This window comes from Puma concolor, chromosome B1 (assembly GCF_028749965.1).
Source record: "Puma concolor isolate L17-30 chromosome B1, mPumCon1.1.hap2, whole genome shotgun sequence".
Lineage (NCBI taxonomy): Eukaryota > Metazoa > Chordata > Mammalia > Carnivora > Felidae > Puma > Puma concolor.
Window position 1 is genome coordinate 135,497,307 of NC_141670.1, and position 25,296 is coordinate 135,522,602.

At 36.0% G+C, this 25,296-nt stretch overlaps 1 protein-coding gene across 10 annotated transcripts in view; it reads right to left on the minus strand.

Moving 5' to 3' along the window:
* Positions 1–25,296, minus strand: part of PTPN13 (protein tyrosine phosphatase non-receptor type 13) — a 229,600-nt gene that overhangs the window by 25,659 nt on the left and 178,645 nt on the right. For 6 of the 10 annotated variants that reach the window (XM_086704646.1, XM_086704647.1, XM_086704644.1 and 3 more), the window contains 14 exons: positions 20,463–20,926; positions 19,258–19,404; positions 17,941–18,034; positions 17,001–17,086; positions 15,920–16,079; positions 14,131–14,345; positions 13,916–14,014; positions 11,459–11,817; positions 10,133–10,316; positions 8,106–8,264; positions 7,421–7,592; positions 7,110–7,320; positions 3,516–3,586; positions 516–577 (listed from right to left, as the gene is read on the minus strand). In XM_086704646.1, the coding sequence (XP_086560772.1) occupies positions 516–577; positions 3,516–3,586; positions 7,110–7,320; positions 7,421–7,592; positions 8,106–8,264; positions 10,133–10,316; positions 11,459–11,817; positions 13,916–14,014; positions 14,131–14,345; positions 15,920–16,079; positions 17,001–17,086; positions 17,941–18,034; positions 19,258–19,404; positions 20,463–20,926 (2,483 nt within the window). The remainder of the gene's footprint in view (positions 1–515; positions 578–3,515; positions 3,587–7,109; positions 7,321–7,420; positions 7,593–8,105; positions 8,265–10,132; positions 10,317–11,458; positions 11,818–13,915; positions 14,015–14,130; positions 14,346–15,919; positions 16,080–17,000; positions 17,087–17,940; positions 18,035–19,257; positions 19,405–20,462; positions 20,927–25,296) is intronic. The other 4 variants (XM_025922282.2, XM_025922284.2, XM_086704649.1 and 1 more) reach the window with 2 other exon arrangements.

Here is a 25,296-nt window from a genome sequence, read left to right on the forward strand (position 1 = left end):
ATCTTAAATGATTTAGGTTCTTACATTTTATTATGAGGTAAAGCATTTTCCATGTCCTTCTAAAAGCAAGTATGTCTATTTCTTTTGTCAGTACTGTTTTTCCTTACTAGCAGTAGAGGATTGTTATTTGAGGGTCACTGTTGACCAATATTAACTCAAAGGACCAATTCTACTCTTAATTATGTATGTTCTTCTCTTCTGGGTATCTAACACACAACCAAAAGAACTGTGAACTTTCATAAAAAGATCTAAGTATTGAAGCTATCCATTTAAGAGATTAGCTTATATAAGAGCTGAATATGTGCCAAATGATGTAGGGTTGCTCATGTAGGACCTTTACATTGTGTGCTTTATTCAGCAAGGTCTATTTAGTTCCCTAAAATATATTCCTTACATCAGTACATGTTTCTAAAAAAGGCAAATATTTAAATGCGAAATCAGTTTGGTTCAAGACACAAACAAGCTGGTTATTTAGCTAAGGCAGTATGATAGGAAGAAGGTAGCCTTTTCCTTACCTTGGAGGATGAATTACTAGGAGTGAGGGCAGGCTTGTGGCAAGGCTCCACAGTGTGGTGACCTGAAAGGAACAACACAGAGAGTAAGAGAAGAGCCAGTTGGAACCACAATAGGGACATCAAAACAGTGAAAGAAAACCCACATTTCTGTGCACGTTCTTATTTTCATTAGTGCACTAAAAGAGGTCATATTGCAAAATGATTTAAAACCAGCTACACAAAATCAAATATTATTAGAAAAGGGTTTATCCCAAGGAAAAAGCTAATTTCTTAAAAGAAAATACTATAGTCTGCACAAAAGCTCAGTTCGGTCTGGATGGTTCTAGTATCAGACACTGAATGTAAATTCTCTCAACTGAATGGGAGAGGCATCACAGGTGCTGATCTACACTAACTTCACTATTTAAGGAAAGATAGTGCGCCATTCATATCATTTCATAACGGCTATCAATTTAACACAGTAAAGTAAGTTATGGATACAACTAAATAGAACTTTTAATATATGTCTAAACCAAATGTTACTTTTAACTCTTAGCCACCAGTACAAAGATTCAATACATATTACATTAAAAATGTAATACATATTACAGTTAAAAATCACATTTAAAAATAATTTGATTCATCAAATTATATTTTTAAGAGACTTTGAAACATATAGCAGAGTTTGGAAAAGTTAAAAAAGAAAAGAACAGAAAAGAAAAAAAATGTACCGATCTGTGTACTCAAGGACTTCTATTTGAAAATGACCTAAAAATAATTCCACCTAGAAAGATGAAGGTTGACATGAAATTTTTAGACATGAATTTCTGTAATTATGTGGATGATGTTATTACAAAGAGTCAAGAATGTTTTTTAATATTATTTCCAGGAGGTATAAAACATTATCAACCTTCCAAGAAAAGTACTGAAAAAGCATACCAGTAATAAACTACTAGTTCAAAAAGTCATATTGGAATAGTTCAGAACATCATAGCTTATTATTTGTACTGTCTCCCTCCTGTTCCCCTAATTGCCCTTCACCTTGTCTCTAAGCAACCACTAATCTACTTTCGGTCACTATGATTTCCATCTTCTTTAATTTTGAATAAATGGAATAATACAGTATAAACTCTTTTCTGTCTGACTTCTTTCACTCAGCTGTCTTATTTGGAGGGGTTATTTTGGTTATTTTGATTAGGTTGCTATGAGTACCAGACCATTTTTATTACTGAATAGTACTGTTGTTTGGATATTTTGCAATTGGTTTCTTCATTCAGCAGTTTTTGGACATTTGAGTGGTTTTTGATTTTGGCTTTCACAAAGGAAGCTGCTAAAACATTCATGTACAGGTTTTTGTGTATGGATATATGCTTTCTTTTCTCTTGGGTAAACAAAAAGGAGTGGAATGGCTGGATCATATGGGAGGCACATGCTGAACTTTTAAAAGAAATTGTCTGTTTTATAAAATGGTTGTACCATTTTATATTCCCATCACTATAAGAGAGTTCCTATTATTGATACTGATTTTCAGAACTCATAAAGAATCAGTTCTAAGGGAGTCAAGTGAGAGAACCCCATAAAGACAGTTCACTAGGCAGTTTCTACAAGGTGGGCAGGGCTTAGCTCTCTTTAGCTCTGAAACTACAAACAGGCAACAAGTAACTACCCGTAAGTCACTAGAAAAATGCTCTCCTGACTGTTCTGTGAGATAGTCCCTCTCTAACGTGAACTGGAACTATTATAGAGAAGCTGAGATCCCTAAGGCATTCAAGAAAACTGGCGAGGAGGGGAACAAATGTACTTTAGTGTTTTGAAGATAAACTACAACTGTAGTAGTGAGATTCTTTTGGTAGATGTTACTGCCTGATAACCTAAAAGTTTAGTTATGTATGAAGTACTGAATTCACATTTCAAATACATTAATTTCAACCACATTCCCACGTCTATCATTCTTATCATGGACATCAGAAGCTACGTTTACTGAGCCCGATTATGTGAATGAGAGCATGGAATCAGAAACCCCAGGTTTAAATTCTGGCTCTCCCATTTATTAACTCTGTGAGTTTGGGTAAGTTATCAAACTTCTCTGTGTCTCAGTTTCTCCTTCTATAAATGGAGGATAATAGTAACACTATTCTCACAGGGTTGTTTTCAGGACTCATGCACTTAGAAGAATGCTTATTCTTTTTTTTTTTTTTTTTTTTTTTTTTTTTTTTTAAATTTTTTTTCCAACGTTTATTTATTTTTGGGACAGAGAGAGACAGAGCATGAACGGGGGAGGGGCAGAGAGAGAGGGAGACACAGAACCGGAAACAGGCTCCAGGCTCTGAGCCATCAGCCCAGAGCCTGACGCGGGGCTCGAACTCACGGACCGCGAGATCGTGACCTGGCTGAAGTCGGACGCTTAACCGACTGCGCCACCCAGGCGCCCCGGAAGAATGCTTATTCTGAAGAATAAGCATTAAATTTATGTTAGCAGGGGTCGCGACCACTAATACTACAATTTCTTTTATTATGCTAGAATGTAAGACAGATACTTTGTGTATTCATTACCATGCTCCCAATGCCCAGACCAATGCCTGGCACAGAGAAGAGATTCAATAACTGAATAAATTACTATGTGACAATCATTATGATAAGCATTTCACATATTATTATTGTATTTATGCTTCATTATAACCTTATAAGATAGATAGTACTAACATTTTTATTTTACTAATAGGAAATAGAAGCTTGGATACAGATCAAGTAACTTCCTAAGGGCACACAGAACTTATAAACTCAGGTCTATCTGGCTGTAAATCCCATGGTCCATGCTGCTCAACTATTTCCTATTACGCACTGAATTTTAGAGATGCTTTTATTTAAATGTGATTTTTTGCACTTAGAGAGATCCTGAAAAGCACTCTGGAAGGGTGATAAAAACACTGTAGTGATAGTCTCCAATTTTGCTTTTGGGAAAAAAAAAAAAATAGTTATCTCTGCATAACTACTTGTGTCACAAAATGAATGTATCCTTACCGTTGGCTTTGGTTGACTGTGGGTTTGCAAGAGTGTGCCTCTTGGAACTGGGGATCACTGGATGGCCATCTCTGTGTTATAGAAAAAAGAAAAGGCAATTCCAAATTATTTAAGATGTTTGTTTAAATACCCTTCAAACCACCTGGTAACTATTGAGCCACAAGAATTTTATTCTAGATAGGCTTCAGGGGGTCTAGGCACCCGGAAGCTGTAGACAAAATATTTATCAGTTTTCATCTACCTCTTTTCTAGAGGGAGATATTCTTGACCCAAAAAAGATTAAGAATCATTTCTTTACATAATTTTTCTCTGGGTTTAGGATTAACACATTACTGTATTTCCCCTCATTTAAAACACTTGTAATATTCATGATCTAATAACTTAGTTCACTGTCATTCAGATAATGGTTCAAAGATAACTTAGGAATTATAGATGACTAAATTTTGTATATCTGAAACCCTTGATACATGCTTTTAAAAAAGTTATTTAAAGTGAAAATCTAGACAATATATATACAATGTATTATATATACATATACATTATATATACATATATACATATATATAATATATGCATATATACATATATACAATATACATATACATTATATATACACATATACACACACACACACATATATATGTGTATGTGTGTGTGTATATATATATATATGTATATATGTATATATATATATATATATATATATATATATATACATATATATATATATTTAAAGGATTATAAGAAGGATAGTACCACCCAATGTGAAAAACTGTTAAAAAGACATCACCTTGGAAACAGAGGACTGGTATGCAACCTTAACACTGCTAGTACTTGAGAGAAAAGGGAGGTTGCCTAAAGTATATAGTGCTGGGAGAAGCAATTTACCATGGGCCCTACACATCCTACATATTCTTCCTGGGTACCCCAGAAATGAGAGGCCCTTACTGCTTTTTATATGGGCCAGTTCTCAAGGCTATGTTTGTGATGAGCAAGCTTGAGGGATGAGGGAAACTCTTTCTCCAAATAAAAAGCAGGTTTTCTTACAGGCTGCCATGAAGGGGAGGGTTCCTCTTCTTCTCATGGTATTTCTCTCTGGTACTACAACCCACTGCATGTGCAGGAATCCACTAGGCCACATGTGTCATCTTCAGGAGACTTAGAAGATGTGTGGAACTTGTCCCAATACCATGCCATTGTTGCTTGTGGTTACCAAAAAAGTATTTTGTCTCTGACCCAGGAGTTTCATATCTTCTACCAGCATCCAAGAAACAATAACAGGCTGGCTTATTAGCTTGCAAGTTGGGTAAGACCACAGACCCTGTACAGTTCTTGACATACAGACAATTACCACAAATATATACCTCTCTGTTATTGCTGGCTGTGGGCTTCAAAGAGGGTAGATATATATATAGTAGTGGAGAGAGCTGGAAGAAGAATGAAGGGGAAAGTAATTGTGACTAGCACCACTATATCTGTTGTGACTAAAGTGAAGAGAAAAGCAGAAGGGCAAAAGATAGTGATTTTATTTTAAAAAAAATTTTTTTTTTTTCAACGTTTATTTATTTTTGGGACAGAGAGAGACAGAGCATGAATGGGGGAGGGGCAGAGAGAGAGGGAGACACAGAATCGGAAACAGGCTCCAGGCTCTGAGCCATCAGCCCAGAGCCCGACGCGGGGCTCGAACTCACAGACCGTGAGATCGTGACCTGGCTGAAGTCGGACGCTTAACTGACTGCGCCACCCAGGCGCCCCAAGAAAGTGATTTTAGAGCTAGCATGAAGGGTACTCTACTAGTTTTGAGGCAAAAAAATTAGCTGGATCTATGGTTCACAGAGATGTTAATTTTCACAAAAATATTTTCCAGATTGAACACTTTCCTCTTCCACTCATTAACATTCAGCTACACCTATGAAAATAAATGTATTCCAATCTAATTTTTAGAAACATATGAGGTAGGGGTGCTTGGATGGCTCAGTAGGTTAAACGTCTGGCTTTTGATTTTGGTTCAGATCATCATCTTGGAGTTCATGGGATTGAGCCCCATGTCGGGCTCCACACTAACAATGTTAGTCTGGAGCCTGCTTGGGATTCTCTCTCTCTCAAAATAAATAAGTAAACTCAAAAAAAAAAAAAAAAAAGAAATATATGAGGGAAACAGACTAGGGATTATATTCAAAGAAAAAAAGTACACAATCAAATTTAAAGGTTTAGAAGGAACAAATGTTTATGATCAAATGATTTAATTATACTTTCTATACTTTTAAAGACATACTATGTAAAACTCACCATGTATCACAGACATAAATGTAACATAAATGTGTAATTTAGAAAGTCTGGCTGTATGTACATTACGGTAGGCAGAATAATGGCCCCACAAAGGTGGCTACATCCTAATCCGCCAAACCTGTGAATATGTTACCTTACTGGGTAAAAGGGATTTTAAAGATGTAAGTTAAGGATCTAAAGATGAGGAGATTATCTTGGGTGGGCCCAATGTAATCACAGAAGTCCTTATAAATGAATGAGGAAGGGAGGAAAGAGAGTCAGAGAAAGAGATGTGACAACATAAGTAGAGTGTTATGCCTGCTGGCTTTGAGGATGGAAGGGAAGCTCTGGAAGGTGGAAAAGGCAAGGAAATGGATTTTCTCCTGTAACCTCTTAAAGAAGGAATGCAACCCTGATAACATCTTGATTTTAGCCAACTGAAATCCATTTTGGATTTTGGATCTTTTTTTTTTTTTTTTCATTTTGGATTTCTGACCTCCAGAACTATTAATAAACTTATCATTTATGCCACTATATTTGTAGTAATTTGAAATTAATGCATACTTTTTTTTTCAATTTATTTCTATTATTAAGTGAAGGAAAAGTTGCCATTAGCATTTCTTATAATGTGAAATTGTCATGAGGTATGGTGAAATTGACAATTCTATCCCTCATTGGCTGTAGACATGACGTTTGGGCAGAACTGACTCTGTTCCAGCTCTGGGAATGGGCCAGGACTGGCTTAGGCCAATTGATATATTCCTATTTCTTTGTCTCAATTCAAGGGATAGCCTTAATTTAGGTCTAAGGCAATCAACAGACAGTCCTTGCTTTACCATGGTTATTGGTGAGAATTGTTAGAAGATTGCTCTGGACGGTGCCATGTGTTAAGTGACAAAGCCACTTAATCATGAAGGAAACACATACACAGAAAAGAGAGTAATTGAAAACAGCAAAAAATGGAGCCATAGCCTGCATCAAATTTCACCTGATGACCACCTCATCTTTGCACTTTTAAATCCTATAAACTAGTAAGTTCCCTTTATTGTTTAAACCACTGTTGAGTTGTATTTTCTTTTACTTGCAATTGAAAACATCCTGACAAATGTGGTAACCACCCTATTATCAACTGCAAATATGTATCCAAACACTAATCCACTTAAAGTGCTCTTGGAATCTCCTATTAAGAAGTCTGTTCTAGCTTTATAAACTGCCAGTTTAGTCTGTGAGTTACTAATTCAGGAATATCTTTTTAAGATAACGTAAGTGTGATCAACAGCCCGAAACGTGAGCAAACACACAAAACCCACAAGTATTGCAGAGTACCTTGTTGCTTTCAGCACCACTGAAGGAAGGGACATGTCTAATGTTCTCTTAGCTTCTTCCAAGGTCATTCCTTGTGTGCTGACACCGTTCACATAGTGGATGATGTCCAATAGCTGGAGATTACCCTCAACGGCTGCAACTGACCTCGGATTGATATCACTAATATATATCACTTGATGAAGGCTGTCATGACCTCCAGATAAGGAAAAACCTTCAGGGAATAGAAAATATTGGTTTTCCTTAGTCTTAAGAGTACTTACTTTTAACCTAGCCAACAAAATCACACTGCACACAGCCTGAATGTGCATTACCCAACTCCTCTTTGTTGCATGTTAATATAATGTCAGGTAGCAAATGAGGCAGCACTGGCATCCTGGGTAATTCTAGAACTCGTCCTAGGACTAATCTGACTGTCTTGGGTGCAGCTCGGAGCAGATTCACTGCATCTGTGTGAGTCATGTTTGTCACATCTGTGTCATTAACCTACAAAAATGAGAGAGAGGCAAAACAGATTACAGTTTTGGAAAGAGAAGTTGCCATGAAAATACAGCAATCTCCCTAGCTCTACCTTAGCCAGTAAGAGAATGGTCTCTAATTTATTGCTAATTCCCTTTACTGTGGAAATCATAAGTATAATGAGCAAGTAATTACATGTGAAATAATAATGTAAAATATCTAACAAATGCATCATTATTTTGCTAATATAGGAAATTTATCCTCATGGTAATTTAAGAAACTTTCTGTCCCTAAGACTCAAGACAGCTTATGTAATGCTTTAAGTAAGAGTAGAGGAACTTTCAAATTAAAAAGGGCACTTTCAGCATTCCCTAAACTGTTAACTATACAAAGGCCTTTATTTTTAAGAGGTGGAGAAGGAAAACGTAAACCAAACAAAGAAATGGAGTGTTATATTAACTCAACCTTCTTGTTCTTCCTTCTCCAGCCCTGACTTGGTCTCTGGTCACATTTGCATAAATCCATTCTTTAATGTCTCACCTTTATGAGCCGGTCCCCAGGTCTTAGCCTTCCATCGCTTTTGGCTGGATCTTGAATGACATCATGAACATAACAACCAATACTCTGATTGCCTTTGGTTACTGTAAAGCCCAGGCTTCCTTTTTCTGATTTAATTAAGGTAATGAGGAGTTCTACTTCCTAGGGAAGAAAACAGCGACTCTTTAGGTTGTCTATTTTTGCCCATTGACAAACAGAGATGACTATTATTTCTACTGAATAGCAGAGGAGGAAATCAAACCTTAAAAGATTACTGATCTTAGCCAAGTGAAGCTAGGTCTATCCAATTCTAGATAGAATGTATCCCCATCTAAGAGCTGGGTTTAGAAACAACACTATGTGTTTGTCTAAAGATAGCTGAGGCAAAACTTACTCATGCTTCAATTTTTGTATTTTCAAGGTAAACAAGGACACATGAATGGTTATACTTTGATGATCCTTTGATATATATTTTGAGGGGAAGGTGTAGGAAAATTCTTCATCTATTTCTGAGCAATTAAGATAGATGCCAAGAGCCACAAAAGAAAAGGTTTTCTTATAAAAACATGAAGCCTTTAGGTGATTAGATATTACAACTTCATTTAGTTGTACAAAAATTTTTTTTTTAAAGATTTTGACTGAGGGGTGCCTGGGTAGCTCAGTCAGTTGAGCATCCGATTCTTAATTTCGGCTCAGGTCGTGATCCCAGGGTTGTAGGATCAAGCCTTGTGTTGGGCTCCATGCTGACTCTGGAACCTGCTTGAGATTCTCTCTCTCTCTCTCTCTCTCTCTCTCTCTCTCTCTCTGTCCTTCTGCCCCTCTCCCCTGTCTATGCTCTCTCTCTCTCTCTCTCTCTCTCTCTCAAATTAAAAAAAAAAAAAAAGATTTTGAATGAGATATGAAGGTTGCTTATAGTTTACAGGGGTAATGACACACTTCTAAAGGAAATCTTGCAAAGATTTTTTTCTCTTTTTGGAAAGATTATTTTCTATTGCTGAGAATGAAACTGAAGATGTATATGTCTCACACACACACACACACACACACACACACACACACACACTCTCTCTCTCTCTCTCTCTTCTAGGCAAACCAAGTATCTGAAGAGATTAACTCCAAAATGTTTATGATTTTTAGGTGGTGAGATTATCAGTGGTTTCAGTATTTTTTAAAATTTTCCAATGATAAATATTTATTACTTGGATAATAAAAACAATATTGAAAAAGGCTGACTTTCAATCAATGTAAAGGATATTATTCTTGGAGATTTGGCTTCCAAACTGAATTTAAAGATTCAGAAGTTATAGGGTTATTTGTACAATGTAAAGGATTCCATTTGGGCATATACAAAAAAGTGTGGAAGAGAAAAACTTACATTCAAATTTGATTAAAAATTAAATAGGCAACTCATCAGGATTCGGGAAATAGTAGATACTGTATTAGGTACTCTACCTATATTTCTTTCAATCCTCATCACAGTCCTAGGAGGTTACTAGCCCCATTTTATAGCCAGAACTACTAAGGCTCAGATGAATGAAGTAATTCCACAGGCATCTGCCAAATTACAGCAAGTCAGTGGCAGCATCAGGATTTATATCCAGGTCTTTTTGTCTTTTCCCCTGATTCTCGGCAGAGAAACACAGCAGATATGTTATCTACTTACTGGACCTGGATATGAACCTACTCAAAAAGACAGCCTTTCCCTAAAGGGAAGCTTTGTGTAACTACATCTTAACTGACAAAACATGGAATTTGTTTTTTACGTTTATTTATTTTGAGAGAGAGAGAGAGAGAGATTGCGTGTGTGAAGGTGTGAGTGGAGGAAGAGCAGACAGAATCCCACGCAGGCTCCATACCGTCAGTGCAGAGACTTTCGTGGGGCTTAAACTCATAAACAATGAGATCATGACATGAGATCATGAGTTCATGACATGACATGAGTTCATGACATGAGTTCATGAAATCAACTCTTAACCAACTGAGCCATCCAGGTGCCCCAGAATTTTCTTAATACAGAGGAAACAACTCACCAGCTCAAAGTCTTCAAGGTGGTTTTCTAAGTCATTTTTCAAAGATGTCAAGCTTTCTTGTCTAGTTGGTTCAGAAATGTGATGCATATGATATTTATCCATTGAATTAGTGGAAGCAGATTCTGATTGGGGTTGATAGCTCTGCCCAAGAGTCATGTCCAGTGGTAGAGGGGAAGGAGGATTGCTACAGAGAGAAAGAAGCAAGACTATTTTCAAATACATTTCAGTGTCAATACAGTAAGTTTGTGCCACAAACAGAAAGCGCTTAACACATATTCATGTCTGCTTATGATTACATTCCTAGCTAATTTTTGCCTAACTCTGGACTATGAATTTATTTCATGTCTGCTAGATGCTAACAATACCAATTTTTATTCTCTGTCCACATTCTTTTTTTTTTTTTTTAATGTTTATTTATCTTTGAGACAGAGAGATAGAGAGAGAGAGAGAGCACAAATAGGGGAAGAGCAGGGAGAGAGGGAGACACAGAATCCAAAGCACACAGAGTCCAACATGGGGCTCGAACTCAAGAACTGTGAGATCATGACCTGAACCAAAGTCGGACACTTAACTGACTAAATCACCCAGGTGCCCCTGTCCAGATTCTATTTTGAAGCTCTTCAAGCTGCATAAATTAGTAAGACAGGTTAAATAAATAGACTTTTGATTCCTAGTCATTAACTAAAGGCTGAAGCCAATATTCTCAGAAGCCTAATGTGTGTTTCAACATAATAAGAAAGAGAAGAAATAGAAAAAGAATATAAGTCTTATTCCTGTGGTTATTTTGGATGATCCAATGGGGGGAAAAACCCCCCAAAACACCAAAAGAACTTGAACAAGTACGGTTGCACCTAGATATACACAAAGATGTAACCAAACAGTAAAACGTGTGAATAATTGTTAGAGGTACAGATGTAGTCTTTTCCTTTTTTTGCCTCTATGCTTACCTTTTGCAAACTGTCTCCTCCCCACCAATCACTTCTCTTTATATTAGTACTCCCTATTCTCCTACCCCATCAGTATCAAAATAGGTCTCTTCTCTTTCTTGTAAGTATTATGAATTATGGTGAAATACAAACAACTTTCCCAATTACTAGTAAATATACTCAAGAGAGCAGCAAGTCTCAGGTTGAACGGCTAGAGAGCTTACAGTTTTGCTAACTAAAACTGTCAGTCACAGTAACTGGATATCCAATACAGTCATCATCTGCCTGATCATTGTGAAGTTCACACAGACATATTTCATTCTTAGAGAAACGTATGTTGCTGCTCCTGTCACAAACAAGAAGCAGTTGCTTTGAGTGCTACACATAATAGTGACAATACCTGTCATCAAGTTCTGGTTTATTAGGCATTTTCTGAGGATAGTAAAACATGGTACAGATGGTGTCTTCTTGATTGTTAGATGCTTCATGTTGGCTTTGTGCCTGTGATACCATGTTGCTCAGAGTCTGATGCAAAGCTGAACTCCAACTCATGTTTGGTATCTTTGCTGGAGCTTTTACTAAGTCGTCTTCTCCACTCCCACTGCTGTCACTGTAACTGTCTCTCCTGGATGTACATTGTTTCTTGTTTTTGTCATATGTTTCGTTTTCATCTGAGCTGGTGCCTTGCTCCACACATGCTGCTTGAGAAGAGTCTTTACTGTTGTTTGGGAGAACTTGTGCTGGAGAGTGCAACGGGGTCTGTAATGGACACATTTAAAGAGATCAGGGTGTGACAACTTATATTAACGCTAGAACACTTAATTGAAAAGGAACATGCTGAACAGCAGCACTTTCTATTAAAATATTCAATTATTTTCTGATAATAAAGGTAACCTATGCTCATTACACAGAAAAATCATATATAAATATATGTGAAAATAACAACTAATATCATATGACTTATACTTTATATCAGAATTATATTATATATTATATCTTACTTGTTTTTTTTTTTTTTTTTTAAGATTTTATTTTTAAGTAGGGGGGAGCCAAGATGGTGGAACAGCATGGAAGATTTTATTTTTAAGTAATCACTATACCCAATGTGGGTCTCAGATTCACAACCCTGAGATCAAGACTCACATGCTCCACCAACTGAGCCAGCCAGGCACCCCTGTAGCCTACTTTGAAATTTAGGTTTCGATCATGAGTTTTTTCTGAGGTCCTTAAATATGCTTTGAAAAAAACTGCATAAAACTATGTAATGATCCCACAGATGAATTAATAATAAATATAATAAATAATATAAATAAAATAATAATAAATAAAAATATTTAAATATTTAAATATTTAAAATAAAAATAAATAAAAATAATAAAAAGAATTCTTTTATTTTATAGAGTTGTTTCTAACTTTCTGCTACAATAGAAATCTAGAGCTTTTTTGTATGTACATTTTCACCTGAGTTTCTCATTATTTCCTTATAATTTTCTATATAATAGTCAGCACATAGGATGCTTTAAAAGGCCTTGCTAAGTATTTCCAGATTGCTTTCTACAAAGATTGTATCAATTTATATACTCATTAAGAGGAGAGTTCTACTCAGTTCTTCCTATCTGGTGCCAAAAATCAATGTAGTCTCATAAAATGCTGTTTGTAATACACCTTACAGAAATCATATTTTCCTATTAATATCCTACAACTACCCCTCTCCCAGACATAAAGACCAAAGTTTCTGGGGCCAGACACTGCTGCCTTTCATACCCAGGGGTCATGTTTATTGGTAATGGAACACACTATAAAGTAGACAGGACAAAAGTTGTCCTTCTTCAATTATATTAATATTATTATCCATCTATGTATGGATTCCTACCTATCAGCATGTAATTTATAAATAACCATCAAAATAGATTTTGGATCCTTTAGCTATTCCTTGACATAAGAAAGGGAAATGGACAAACAAATTGCTTGCTCTGTGATTTCTAGTATTAAAAATAAAGGCAAAAACTCTCAAATAAATTTTATTTATGTATTTATTTGTTTAAAGTTTATTTATTTATTTTGAGAGAGAGCGAGTGAGCACAAGTGGGGGGAGGGGCAGACACAGACAGGGGGAGAGAGAGAATCCCAAGCAGGCTTCACACTGTCAGTGCAGAACCTAATGCAGGGCTCAAACCCACAAACCGCAAGATCATGACCTGAGCCGAAGTTGGACGCCTAATGGACTGAGTCACCCAGGCTCCCCTCAAATCGTTTTTATTATTTAAACTAGCTCAGAATGAGAATTATGCTTCCCAGTTTGGTTCAATGAAGAAATGGACAGAAGGGCTTTGTAACCATTATTGTATTTTATTTTTAATTTATTTACTTTTTAAATTTAGGTTTATTTATTTATTTTGAAAGAGAGAGAGGCGGCGTGTGTGAGCAGGGGAGGGGAGACAGACGGAGAGAGAGAATCACAAGCAGGCTCTGCAGAGCCCAATGCGGGGCTTGGACCCATGAACGCATGAGATCATGACCTGAGCCAAAATCAAGAGTCAGATGCTTAACCAACTGATCCACCCCAGCACCCCTGTAACCATGATTTGAAATCTTTTCCTATTTATGCTTAGAAAACAAACTCTTAAAATCCTAGAACTTTATAAGTGGAAAGGAGAGAAGAGAAAGTGAATTGAATTACTTTATCTTACATATGCAGAATGCACTGGGAGGTCACGTGACACACCCAACATACTCCTAGTTAAAGAATAAAGTAGATGAGACCCAGGAGATCAATCAGTGACAAAACCATGACAGCTGAATTAATCACTCAATTGCTATTCTATAAAAATATAAATTAATTTTTCATAGTTCTCACCAAAAGAGCAGGGTCAATTTCTGGTAGCACACCAGGTGAAGGTCTACAAAGAAGCAAGGATACTTCTGGGGATGTTCCCCGGAGAGCAGAGATGACTTCCTAGGGGTACCATGAATGACAAATGAAGATACAGTTAAGATAGCACTATGAAATCATAATGAAAGGCTAATCCATCTCATTATTAAAAGTATTACATTCACCACCTGGGGGCTCACCTGCTGAGACAGTCCTTTCAAAGAGGCTCCATTCACTTTTAGGATAACATCTCCCACTTCAATTTTTCCACTTTCTGCTGCTGGCTGTCCAGGAAAGAGCTTTTTAACTCTTACTATGCTGGCATTCATTTGTTCAGGAATAAGACTGTCTTCTCGAGAAAAACTGAATCCTAGGCCTGAGCTATTTTTAAACAATTTAACCTCAAATGTATTCTCTGGAGAAAAAAAGACATTAAAAAAATGTAAATATTCTTATCGTGCTGTGTACACATATGCACATACAAACATATGTGCTTTTAGACACATTTTAAAAAGCCCATCTTCTCAGAATATTTACAGCTTTACAGGCACTTACTGTACTTTTATTCTATATTCAAATCCTATTTCACACTCTCTTTCGTTAAAAAAACTTAATAAACTAAGCTGCATGAACTAAGCTACTTGAACAGAAGAGAGGGTTTTGATATCCGGGTTCTGAAAATAAAATTATGCTTTGATCCCATGTGTTTTCAAAGATTATAGAATAACATTAAAAAAAAAAAGAAAAATCTGGGGAAGGGTAAGAATGAAGGAAGTTTGGGGACACAATGGGAGAAAGATGGTAAGAAGAGTGAAGCAAATGTTGGAGAAGGGTAGGGGAAAGTAAGCTGACATTCCAGTGTTTCAGTGAGGTATAATTTAATCCAGTAAATTCATATGGCATTATAAACAAATTTCAACCAACAAAAGAAGTTGAAAGAATAACCAGAAAAGAATGAAGTAACATATTTAAGGAAGGAGTGATGGAAGAAATAAACAATACAAGGCAGTATAAAGAGGTAAAGTAGGTATGCTAATTTTATTTTCATAATCAGATAAAATAATACAGGCTGGGCTATTTTTTCTCCTTATTTTTGCGAGTATTTCTGAGGCACTAAACATTTGGTAATCAAATAAGGATTTAAAATAAAAGGCAAAACAATGGCCATATACCACCATCAGCATTCATAAAGTAAAGGACATTTATGCCCCTTAAAATGAGATAGATGGAAATCTCAGAATAAAGGGTATTTCTGTATTAGGAACACTTAGCTTTATGAAAAGCTCAGTACTACCTCATTCTTAATTTTCTTATTTTTTAAAAACTTTTATTTATGTACTTTGAGAACAAGAGCGGGTGAGGAGCAGAGAGAGAGGTAGACAGAGAGAATCCCAGACAGACTCTGCAGGGTTCGAACTCCTGAACTGTGAGATCATGACTTGAGCTAAGATCAAGAGTCAGATGCTTAACGGACTGAGCCACACAGGTGCCCCTATTCTTAATTTCTTATTTTACTAGCAAGTAGCAGTATGTCCAAGAGCTTGCAAAGTTTGTAAGAAAGATCATGATCTGGGAACTATGAGGTGAATTTCTACCTAGGGTTAGCTTGACAAGTCCACAGAATTAAACAAAAATATAGAAAATGTTACAAGTCAAGGTTTCATATGAGTTTGAAGCCATTCTCAGCAATTATTCATAGTTATTTTTTTCCTTGAAAATTTCATTTGAATTTTATAACTATTCAAAGGACTATTAAGTGACCAAAAGTTGTTTCATGGATGACTTCATTACCTGAGGTCTTTCAGACTTTAAGAGGTGCATATATATGTCCTTAAAAAAAATGGTATAGTGGTCCATCAGATTATTTATACTTGACAAGAGTAATTAGAGGGACTCAGGCATGAATTATATGATCCAACATACAAAAATCAAATTTTGAGTAAGTCAAGAATAAGTTAAAGGTGAGATGACAGTCTCCCGAGGCCTGACCTTCGGTGACAAAGCTGTAGTCTTTGACATGAGTCATTTTCTTCATCTTTTCTGGGGCTTGACCTTGGGCATCTGGATCTGGAAAGGTGCACTGTGGGGTGATGGGGACATGTTCTTTGGATGCTGGAGATTGTCCTTTTTCTAATAACAGATGAACCACCTGGACAAATGGGATAGCATTTCATTAACTAAGAAGAATTATAAGAAAGTAGGTAAATTTTGAGGACTTTATATGGTTCATCTTATAAAATCATTTAAAGTAACTTGTCCACCAAAATATAGATAGAGGGAGGGAAAAAAACAAAAACAAAAAACAAAGCAAGGGATTGAAAATTTCACAATCAAGTTTTTCTTATTTTCTGTATAAAAAATAATTAAAAAGAAAAATCTCTCTTATAGAAATAACATAAACATGTTATAAGAAATTTGGGCACTAGAATAAAAACACCATTATACTATAATACATAGACCATTATAAATAATTTGGTAAACTTTAAATTTTTTTTTTTTTTTTTTCAACGTTTATTTATTTTTGGGACAGAGAGAGACAGAGCATGAACGGGGGAGGGGCAGAGAGAGAGGGAGACACAGAATCGGAAACAGGCTCCAGGCTCTGAGCCATCAGCCCAGAGCCTGACGCGGGGCTCGAACTCCCGGACCGCGAGATCGTGACCTGGCTGAAGTCGGACGCTTAACCGACTGCGCCACCCAGGCGCCCCGGTAAACTTTAGAAAATAATTCAGCTTTGGGCTGAAAAATGACTAGAAGTGAAAATCACTAGATGTTTGTCCTTGTTGACAAAAAGTTAAAAAAAATGCAAACTCCACCCTTCCTCCCGTCAGATCTGGTAATATTATGGCTAAATGTGATATAGAAAGTCAAGTTCCCTCACTGAAAAACCTCTTGCAATAATACCTGCTTCCCAATTTAGAGGGGAAAAAAATACTAGAACGTTTACATGAATCAGTCTTGGTTTCTTGACTAATAAATTTGGAGATCTTAGTGAGACAGATATTATTCACAAATTATTTATGTTCTTGTAAGCTATCTTAAGTGGTTGGTATAATGAGCTATTTATTACCTGTCCTGTATTTCTCAGTGTTTCCACAGCTTGCTTATGGGTAGCTCCTTCCAGACTAACTCCGTTAACAGCAAGAACACGATCACCTATAAATTAGGCAGCAATTTTGAGAAAAGTAGATGATAAAATAAAGATTCTATATGCTTTCTAATATCTTGTGGTCTTGTTTTGTATTAATTTGTTTAAGGAGAGACTCAGACAAATTCTGGACAAAATTCTGTCACAGAGTTTCTTTAATATGTGTTTACTTTCTTTCCTAATTTTATGAATAATCTTAAATACAATTTAGAAGAAGATATTGTATATATTATAAAGTCAATTTATTTATTTATTTATTTTATTTTATTAAAAAAAAATTTTTAATGTTTATTTATTTTTGAGACAGAGAGAGACAAAGCATGAACGGGGCAGGGGCAGAGAGAGAGGGAGACACAGAATTGGAAGCAGGCTCCAGGCTCCGAGCTGTCAGCCCAGAGCCCAATGCGGGGCTCAAACTCACGGACCGCGAGATCGTGACCTGAGCTGAAGTCGGAGGCTTAACGGACTAAGCCACCCAGGCGCCCCTATAAAGTCAATTTAAATAAACTGACTATAAATGTAGAGAGATTGGAGGGCATAACCTAGTTAGCTGTTATTAAAAATGTAGATACCAGTGTTTTTACAAGAGCACTATTCCTTTCTCATTTTCTGGCAATTTGCTTCTCAGAAAGTACAAAACATGAACTGAAACACTGTCAAGATATTTTCCAATACTAGAGATTAGGCTGGAAAGAAGAGTTTTGGAATGACATCAAGGAGTTTTTTTTAATGCTTTAGTCTTAAAAAAATTGCATGTGTTCTTCTATTATGAATATTTAAAGGTCTTTATGAATTTCCTAATTTCTACTTTATTTGTTGAAATGATAATCCTATATGCAATTCCTGTACACACACACTCTACCTTTGTGAATTCTACCATCGGACTCGGCTGCTCCCTTGGGAATAACAGCTTTCACATAAATGCCACCATGTCTGACGCTGGTATTCACACCCCCCTAAATGGAAAAAGACAAGTAAAATAACATTTTGTAATATGAGAAATTTCACACTCCATCTTTCAAATCTGAGACCTAGAAAGCGTTCAATCCATCAGCCAAAGCAGCAGTACCACATCAGCACATGCAATTAATTCGAAACCCAAGAATATTTCTAGCCAAGTTTTCCAAATGTAAAGCAGTTACATTTTAGAAAAACTCTTTACTCAGAAAACAACATGTCAGATCTTGACTGTATGAAGAATTGCTCTCCCTTTGTAAGTCTATACCATGAGTTATGAGCAAGCAGGAAGCAAAATCCATCTATGCAAAATTAGTAGAAGATGACTGTCTGAAAAAAACAGCAAATAGAATAATTTGCTTCAGATCATATCTGCTAAACTGAAACTTGCAAATCTCATGAGTCAAGAAAAACATTTTTTTTTTTTTTTCATTTTGAAAGGCTTTGGTAGGTAAGTTTTGTTATAATGTAGATGAGATCTAATGAGTATATTCTCCATCTTTTGTGGATATACAGCTTTTCTTTCCCTACACAACAGAAAGATAATAAAATTCTAAAGAAGTTAAGGACAAGAGGTAAAGGATTATGATATTTTTAAAAGTGCTAGAACATTAGGTTTTCTTTTTGACCTCTGTATATTAATAGTGCTGTTTCTACCATGTTTCTAAATGGCTTTTCCTACCTGACAATACACTTCAACTGTCATAAATGATAATGTTACACTTTAGAATTAATACAAGTCTCAAGCATTTTCATCAAATAGCCTATGCTCATATTTTAACTACCTTAAAAGTACATATATTCCTTGGGAACCTCTAATTTTAATATACTAATCACATTTACAAATTAAGATATATTATGGAGAGAAAGGGCATATAAATATACATTAGAATTTATTTATCATGTGGGTTAAAATGTATTATTCCATGCTTATGCAGAAGTGTCAAATGTATGCAAAACATACTTATTAATTTTATGTTTTCTAAGTCTTGTATTCAGATTAAACATTATGAAATGTAAGGGGTTTGAGTAGATAGACTTGTCTAATTTCTTTTAAATCACAGGAAAAAGTGCCTAGCACAAAAGTTATTTTTTAAAAAGTTTTAAGATACAATTCAATTTTTAATTTTGGAAATATTTGACAGGTTTCCCTTTCGAAGCAAAATAAATTAATAAATTGGCATACAATAGGTTGCTGGAAATAGAGAAAACATTTGAAAACCTTGTCAAACAGTACCGTGACACTTATCCCCAAGCTGTTATCATTTTTAGCCAGTTCAACCTCAAAGACATCTCCAGGTTTAGGAGGTGATGAAGGAAAAGTTTTAAAATTCAGTTTGTTGGATGTATTCATTGAGGAGGAGGATTCCTTAACAAAGAAAAACAAACAAAAGGATTTCTTGTTAGAGTCAGAATGAATTACTACTGGAAGATCAATATGTGTTTTTTAGAAAAATTAAGAAAAAGCAAGATATTAAAGGACAGAGTAAATTCAAAGATCCTGAGGGCTGGAAGACATCTTAGAGATCATTTAATCCAATGCCTTCATATTTTATGGTTAAGGATATTGAGGTCTAGACATTAAAGGTCTTCCTTCAGGTCAAACAGCTAGATAAGGCAGAGGGAATCCCAGAACCCAGTTCAAACCTAGCTTTTACATAATCCTTGTCCAATGCTTTTTATGCTCCTGAATGTAGAAAGTATTTCTATTTCCTTTAAAAATCAATATATATCAAAGCAGCAGCTTTTAACTTGGACCTCTAAGATGAGTAGGCTTCATGTTTACTTTGCTTATATTTACAAATCCAATATAAACAATACCTAAGACCCATTTGTAAGGGCATTACCCTCTTGTGAGGAATGTTGGTTCCTCCATGAACAAAGAGCTTATGGGTCTTTTCTGAATCCGCTTGTGAATGTGAGTTTAAATTTATGTCATTTCTAGGAAATGAGCAATTTTGTATGTTGTTGTTCTTATTATTTTTGTACATTCAGAACTTCAGAAGAATTCAGACTATCAACAGTAAAGTCAACTGCCCATCATGTGAGCTATTTAAGAACAGAATTTTCAGATATTAAATTCTCTTATTAATAGAAACATTAAATATGCAAGATATAAATGACTTGTAAGAAATAATCATAACCTGATTATTCATTCCTTTCTGTTATCAGGTAGCAAGTTCCCAGAATAATAGCCATTTTAGAGTTAGTATTCAAAGCTGCTAATTTGTCAGAAAGTTAGTATCAAATGCAACAGCAGTTAGTTAGTAACATAATATATACACGATTCCTCCTTTCCAGGCTAATAAAAGCAGTTTAGAGTAGATTATCCTGCTCTGTAATATATTTGCTATTGTTTGCTTTATTAAATGAAAAAAACAAACACACACAAAAACAAAAAAAACAGAGATTTAAATTAAACTATGCCTTTTTTGGTGTTTGATGATCCTGAGTGCTCGAATAAGTAGCTTCATCCATGTCTGAATCTCCACGGTCAGAGTAATCTGTTGCATCAGAAATGCCTGGGTTTTTAGTCTTGTTTCCATTACTGTCAGCGGAAGCCCTCTTTTTCTCAGTGGTTTTGGATATCACAGAAGGGGAAGGGCTGCCGTGCTGTGATTCCTGCCAGGTTCGGTCACCCGCAGGGCTGGCAAAGAAACCATTGACCTGGCTCTGGGACAAGCTGGCACTCTCAGTCCTGGAATCCTGAGAACTCAGGCTTCCTTCGCGCAGGCCCCCAGACTGCCCACAGGAGCTCTCTGAGATGTGCCTTGGGGTACCATGTGGCCAGTGGTGATCCTCAGAAGAATCTACAGTACTGTCTTGCATGTAGGAAGGTTTCTTCAGGTAGTTTTTCATGCCATTGGCAATGTGCACAGGAGTAGAAGGCACTAGAAGTCAAAAATCCATGAAGGAGAGTAACAGGTTAGTGACACACATGTCTGGGCTTACATACTTGCAGAGCGTTTCTTAATGATTGTGGGAGAATTTTACACAGGATAACATATCCACAACACCTGATCCGGGGCCTGGAGCCAAAATAAGGACCCAAAAGGTGTAGCAGGTGCTTTGTGATTCCTTTGTCCCATCTTTTGGTCATTCCTGCTGCATCTCCTATAAAAATGCATATCCCCTTTGCCTTAACTTTTTATTTCCATTCTCCAAGACCTACTTCAAATGAGTCTCCTCTGTGAAGACTTTTTTGATTCCCTAACTAAAATTAATTTGAATCACCCAAACTCTTTAATCCTTATTTAATGGTTATTTATTTATTTATTTATTTTATATTGTCCTCCCAGACTGCCTTTTTTGGACTCCAAATAATTATAAAGGCAACTCCAAATTCATTATATATATATATATATATATATTTCTTATCTAAAACCACTTAAAGTGTATCTAAGTAAGACACAAATCATAGATTTGTATAAAAAATTACAGAAGCAAATTTATAAGAAATTGAAAGTTTTATGTAGCATGCGAAACCAAGGAAAATTTAAAAGAAGAATGAGCAACTGGAAAAGGAATATTTGCAAAAATAACAAAAAATAATCAAAGGGTTAATATTCCTAATATGCAAAGAGTTTCTAAAAGGTAGTAAGAAAGAGATTTAATACCCCTGTGCAACAAGGGTGTGATGTATAGACTGGAAATTCATTTTTTTGGTTAACATTTATTCAATTTTGAGAGACAGAGACAGAGTTGGGGGCGCAGGGCAGAGAGAGAGGGAGACACAGAATCTGAAGCAGACTCCAGGCTCTCAGCTATTAGCACAGAGCCCGACGTGGGACTTGAACCCACGAACTGTGAGATCGTGACCTGAACTGAAGTTGGATGCTTAACCGACTGCGCCAACCAGGTGCCCCTGTAGACTGGAAATTCAGAGTAAAATACAAATAATAAATATATAAAGCAACATTCTCATTGTTGCTCAAGGATATGCAACTTAATGCAGTTTTCTACCTGTATGGCTGACAAAAATGAGAATGACTGATAATCTCTCATACCACTGATGGTGTGAGAAGAGCCCTGTCACATCTACTTGGCTAAATATACATTGATAAAACTTGGGCAAATTGATAGCACTCTGTCGAAAATTTAAATGTGCATACTAAATACACTTTTAGGTATATAACCTCTAGAAATACGTACATTTTCCAACGGTGTGTATACAAGTATATTTGTTGAAGCAACATTTATAAAAGGATTATAGCTAACCTAGATGTACAACAGAAAAACATTAAAATTTAATACACCCATGACACAAAATATAATGCCATATGAAAAAGGTGTATATTCATGGATGTTCAGAATATACAGTGTGCAAGTGACAAATTGATATTTAGATTATAAAAAATAATTGGATTTTTAGTTAAAAAAAGTGTGTGTGTGTCTGTGTGTGGACATGCATACAGGTACCACTTTTTTTTCAATAATGTATCTATAATATACAGAAAGTGACATAGACACCAAACAGTTTCCCTAGAAAATGGGGTAAGGAGACTTTTTACTTCATAGATTTCTGTATAAATTGGATTTATTTTAACAAACTAGTATGTATTCTATAACTTTAAAAAATCAGCAAACATAAAGAAAAATAAAACTTCCTCTTTGGTGGTTGATATTTGAGAGGGATAGTCTAAGATACATACCAGTAATGTTCTACCTTCTTTGAGTTTTATTTTAAGTTACACTACAGTATAGCTACACGTGATGGGAAGAGTAATCTAGCTTTCCGAAGAAACTGTTTCACAGAACTGTATTTTAACATTATGCTTTTAACTTTTATTGAGAATGTATAGTAAAAAATAAAATAACCACATGAAAGTCTGCTGGAAAAAAAAGTTTCATTGATCTCTACACTAGGTAAAGTTTCTCTGCTAAATGCTCTCTTGGCACCTTGGAACTTCTTCCTAATGTTTATCATACTTACAATGAAACATTTATTTGCTTAGTTCAATATTTCAATATTTGTCTCCCCTGATAAAGTGTAAGTCTCATGAGGGTAGAGTGTCTGTGTCTTGCACACCACAGGCATTCAATAAATATTTGTTGAGGGGTGCCTGGATGGCTCAGTAGGTTACGTGTCTGACCTCAGCTCAGGTCATGATCTCAAGTTCGTGAGTTTGACAGCTCAGAGCCTGCAGTCTGCTTTGGATTCTGTGTCCGTCTCTCTCTGCCCCTCCCCTGCTCATGCTCTATCTCTGTCTCTCAAAAGTAAATAAACATAATAAATAAATAAATAAATAAATAAATAAATAAATAAATAAATATTTGTTGAACAAATGAGTGAATTTTCTATAAAATATCTATTGAAAAGAAAACTAAGATGTGAATCACTTAGAGCTTTAAATATTTAGAGGAAAAATGAGCTTCTTCTGAATCATATGCTTCTTTTGCTAAAACATGGTGAGTAAAAGAACCCAATGTTTGTTTTGTTTTGTTTGATTTGGTTTGGTTTTGGGTGCTTGAAACTCAGAAGTATGCTACAACATTTTCAAATGCAATCATCTTCCTTTGCCTAAGATGACTAGACTACAATTAGATTATAAGGCTCTTTTGGGCAGTGATGGTGTTTTCTATCTGTTGTGTTTGTTCTATCTGTTGAAAATATTACTTATATACGTACATATTTATATATATATATATATACACACACACACATACACTATATACATACAAAATATTTAGTGAATATAAGAAACCATAGTCAAAATAACTCATCTGTATAAAATGTAAGAAATTTTTATGTCACAACACACTGTACAAAATGTTTTTTTTCCATTTTATCATAATTGTCTGAAATTATGCCTAAAATTCACTATCTAAACTTGTTTCTCAGCTAATATTTAACTATTCTTTTACATATTTCTCAGTATCTTTGGGATGAAGGTAACTTGCACATAATTAGCACTTCAATGTTTTTGAAAAATACCATTAATAATGACACCTAGGTGTGCCTGGGTGGCTCAGTCGGTTAAGCATTGACTCTAAGGTCATAATCTCACTGTTTGTGAGCTCCAGCCCCTCCTCTGGCTCTGTGCTCTCTCTCCCTCTCTCTTTCTCCCTCCTCCTCCCCAAGTCATGCACACACACACACACACACACACACACACACACTCTCTCTCTCTCTCTCTCTCTCTCTCTCAAAATAAACGAATAAACTTAAAAAAGAAATAATGACACCTAAAATTCACATTTAAGTGCCTAATAGGTACCAGGCAATATGCTAATTCTTTACATGTATTATCTCATTTAATTTTCAAAATCTGTAAAACAGGCACTTCTATGTTCACCATTTGATATATGAGTATAGTGAGGCTTACCATGTTAAGTGATTTACTCAAGGTACACGGTATTAAGCGGCAGAAACAAAGTCTGAGCCTAGACTTTGGAGCCATTCCCACTGTCCAGCATGTACTATATGTGTTTCTGCCTGCCTGCCTTCCTTCCTTCCTTCCTTCCTTCCTTCCTTCCTTCCTTCCTTCCTTCTCTTTCTTTCTCTCCCTTCCTTCCTTTCTTCCTCTCTTTCTTCCTTCCTTTCTTCTTTTTTTTTAAAAAAACTTAAGTTTATTTATTTTGAGAGACAGAGAAAGAGAGGGTAGGCAGAGAGAGAATCCCAAGCAGGCTCTGCAGCATTAGCACAGAGCCTGACGTGGGGCCTGAACCCACAAACTGTGAGATCATGACCTGAGCCAAAATCAAGAGCCAGATGCTTACCTGACTGAGCCACCCAGGTGCCCCTAGTATGTGTGCTTCTTTCACAAACACTGCCTCACCACTTGAGCCTCCTAGCAACTCTGTGCAAGGTAGACAAGGAGAGCCAAGATCACTGTCTCCTTAAAGACAGAAAAACCACCGGGGCGCCTGGGTGGCGCAGTCGGTTGAGCATCCGACTTCAGCCAGGTCACGATCTCGCGGTCCGTGAGTTCGAGCCCCGCGTCGGGCTCTGGGCTGACGGCTCAGAGCCTGGAGCCTGTTTCCGATTCTGTGTCTCCCTCTCTCTCTGCCCCTCCCCCGTTCATGCTCTGTCTCTCTCTGTCCCAAAAAGAAATAAATGTTGAAAAATTTAAAAAAAAAAAAAGACAGAAAAACCACCATGGCTCAAACTCAAGTCATCTAATCTTCATTAAGTGCCCTTTCTCCTGCAACTTGCTAATGGCAGAAATTAAGAGACAAAATGACAAGGTCTTGTTTTTAAATTTCTAATGTTTTTGTCTTTTTACTTTATATAATCTTGTTCAGGGTGGGACTTCATAGA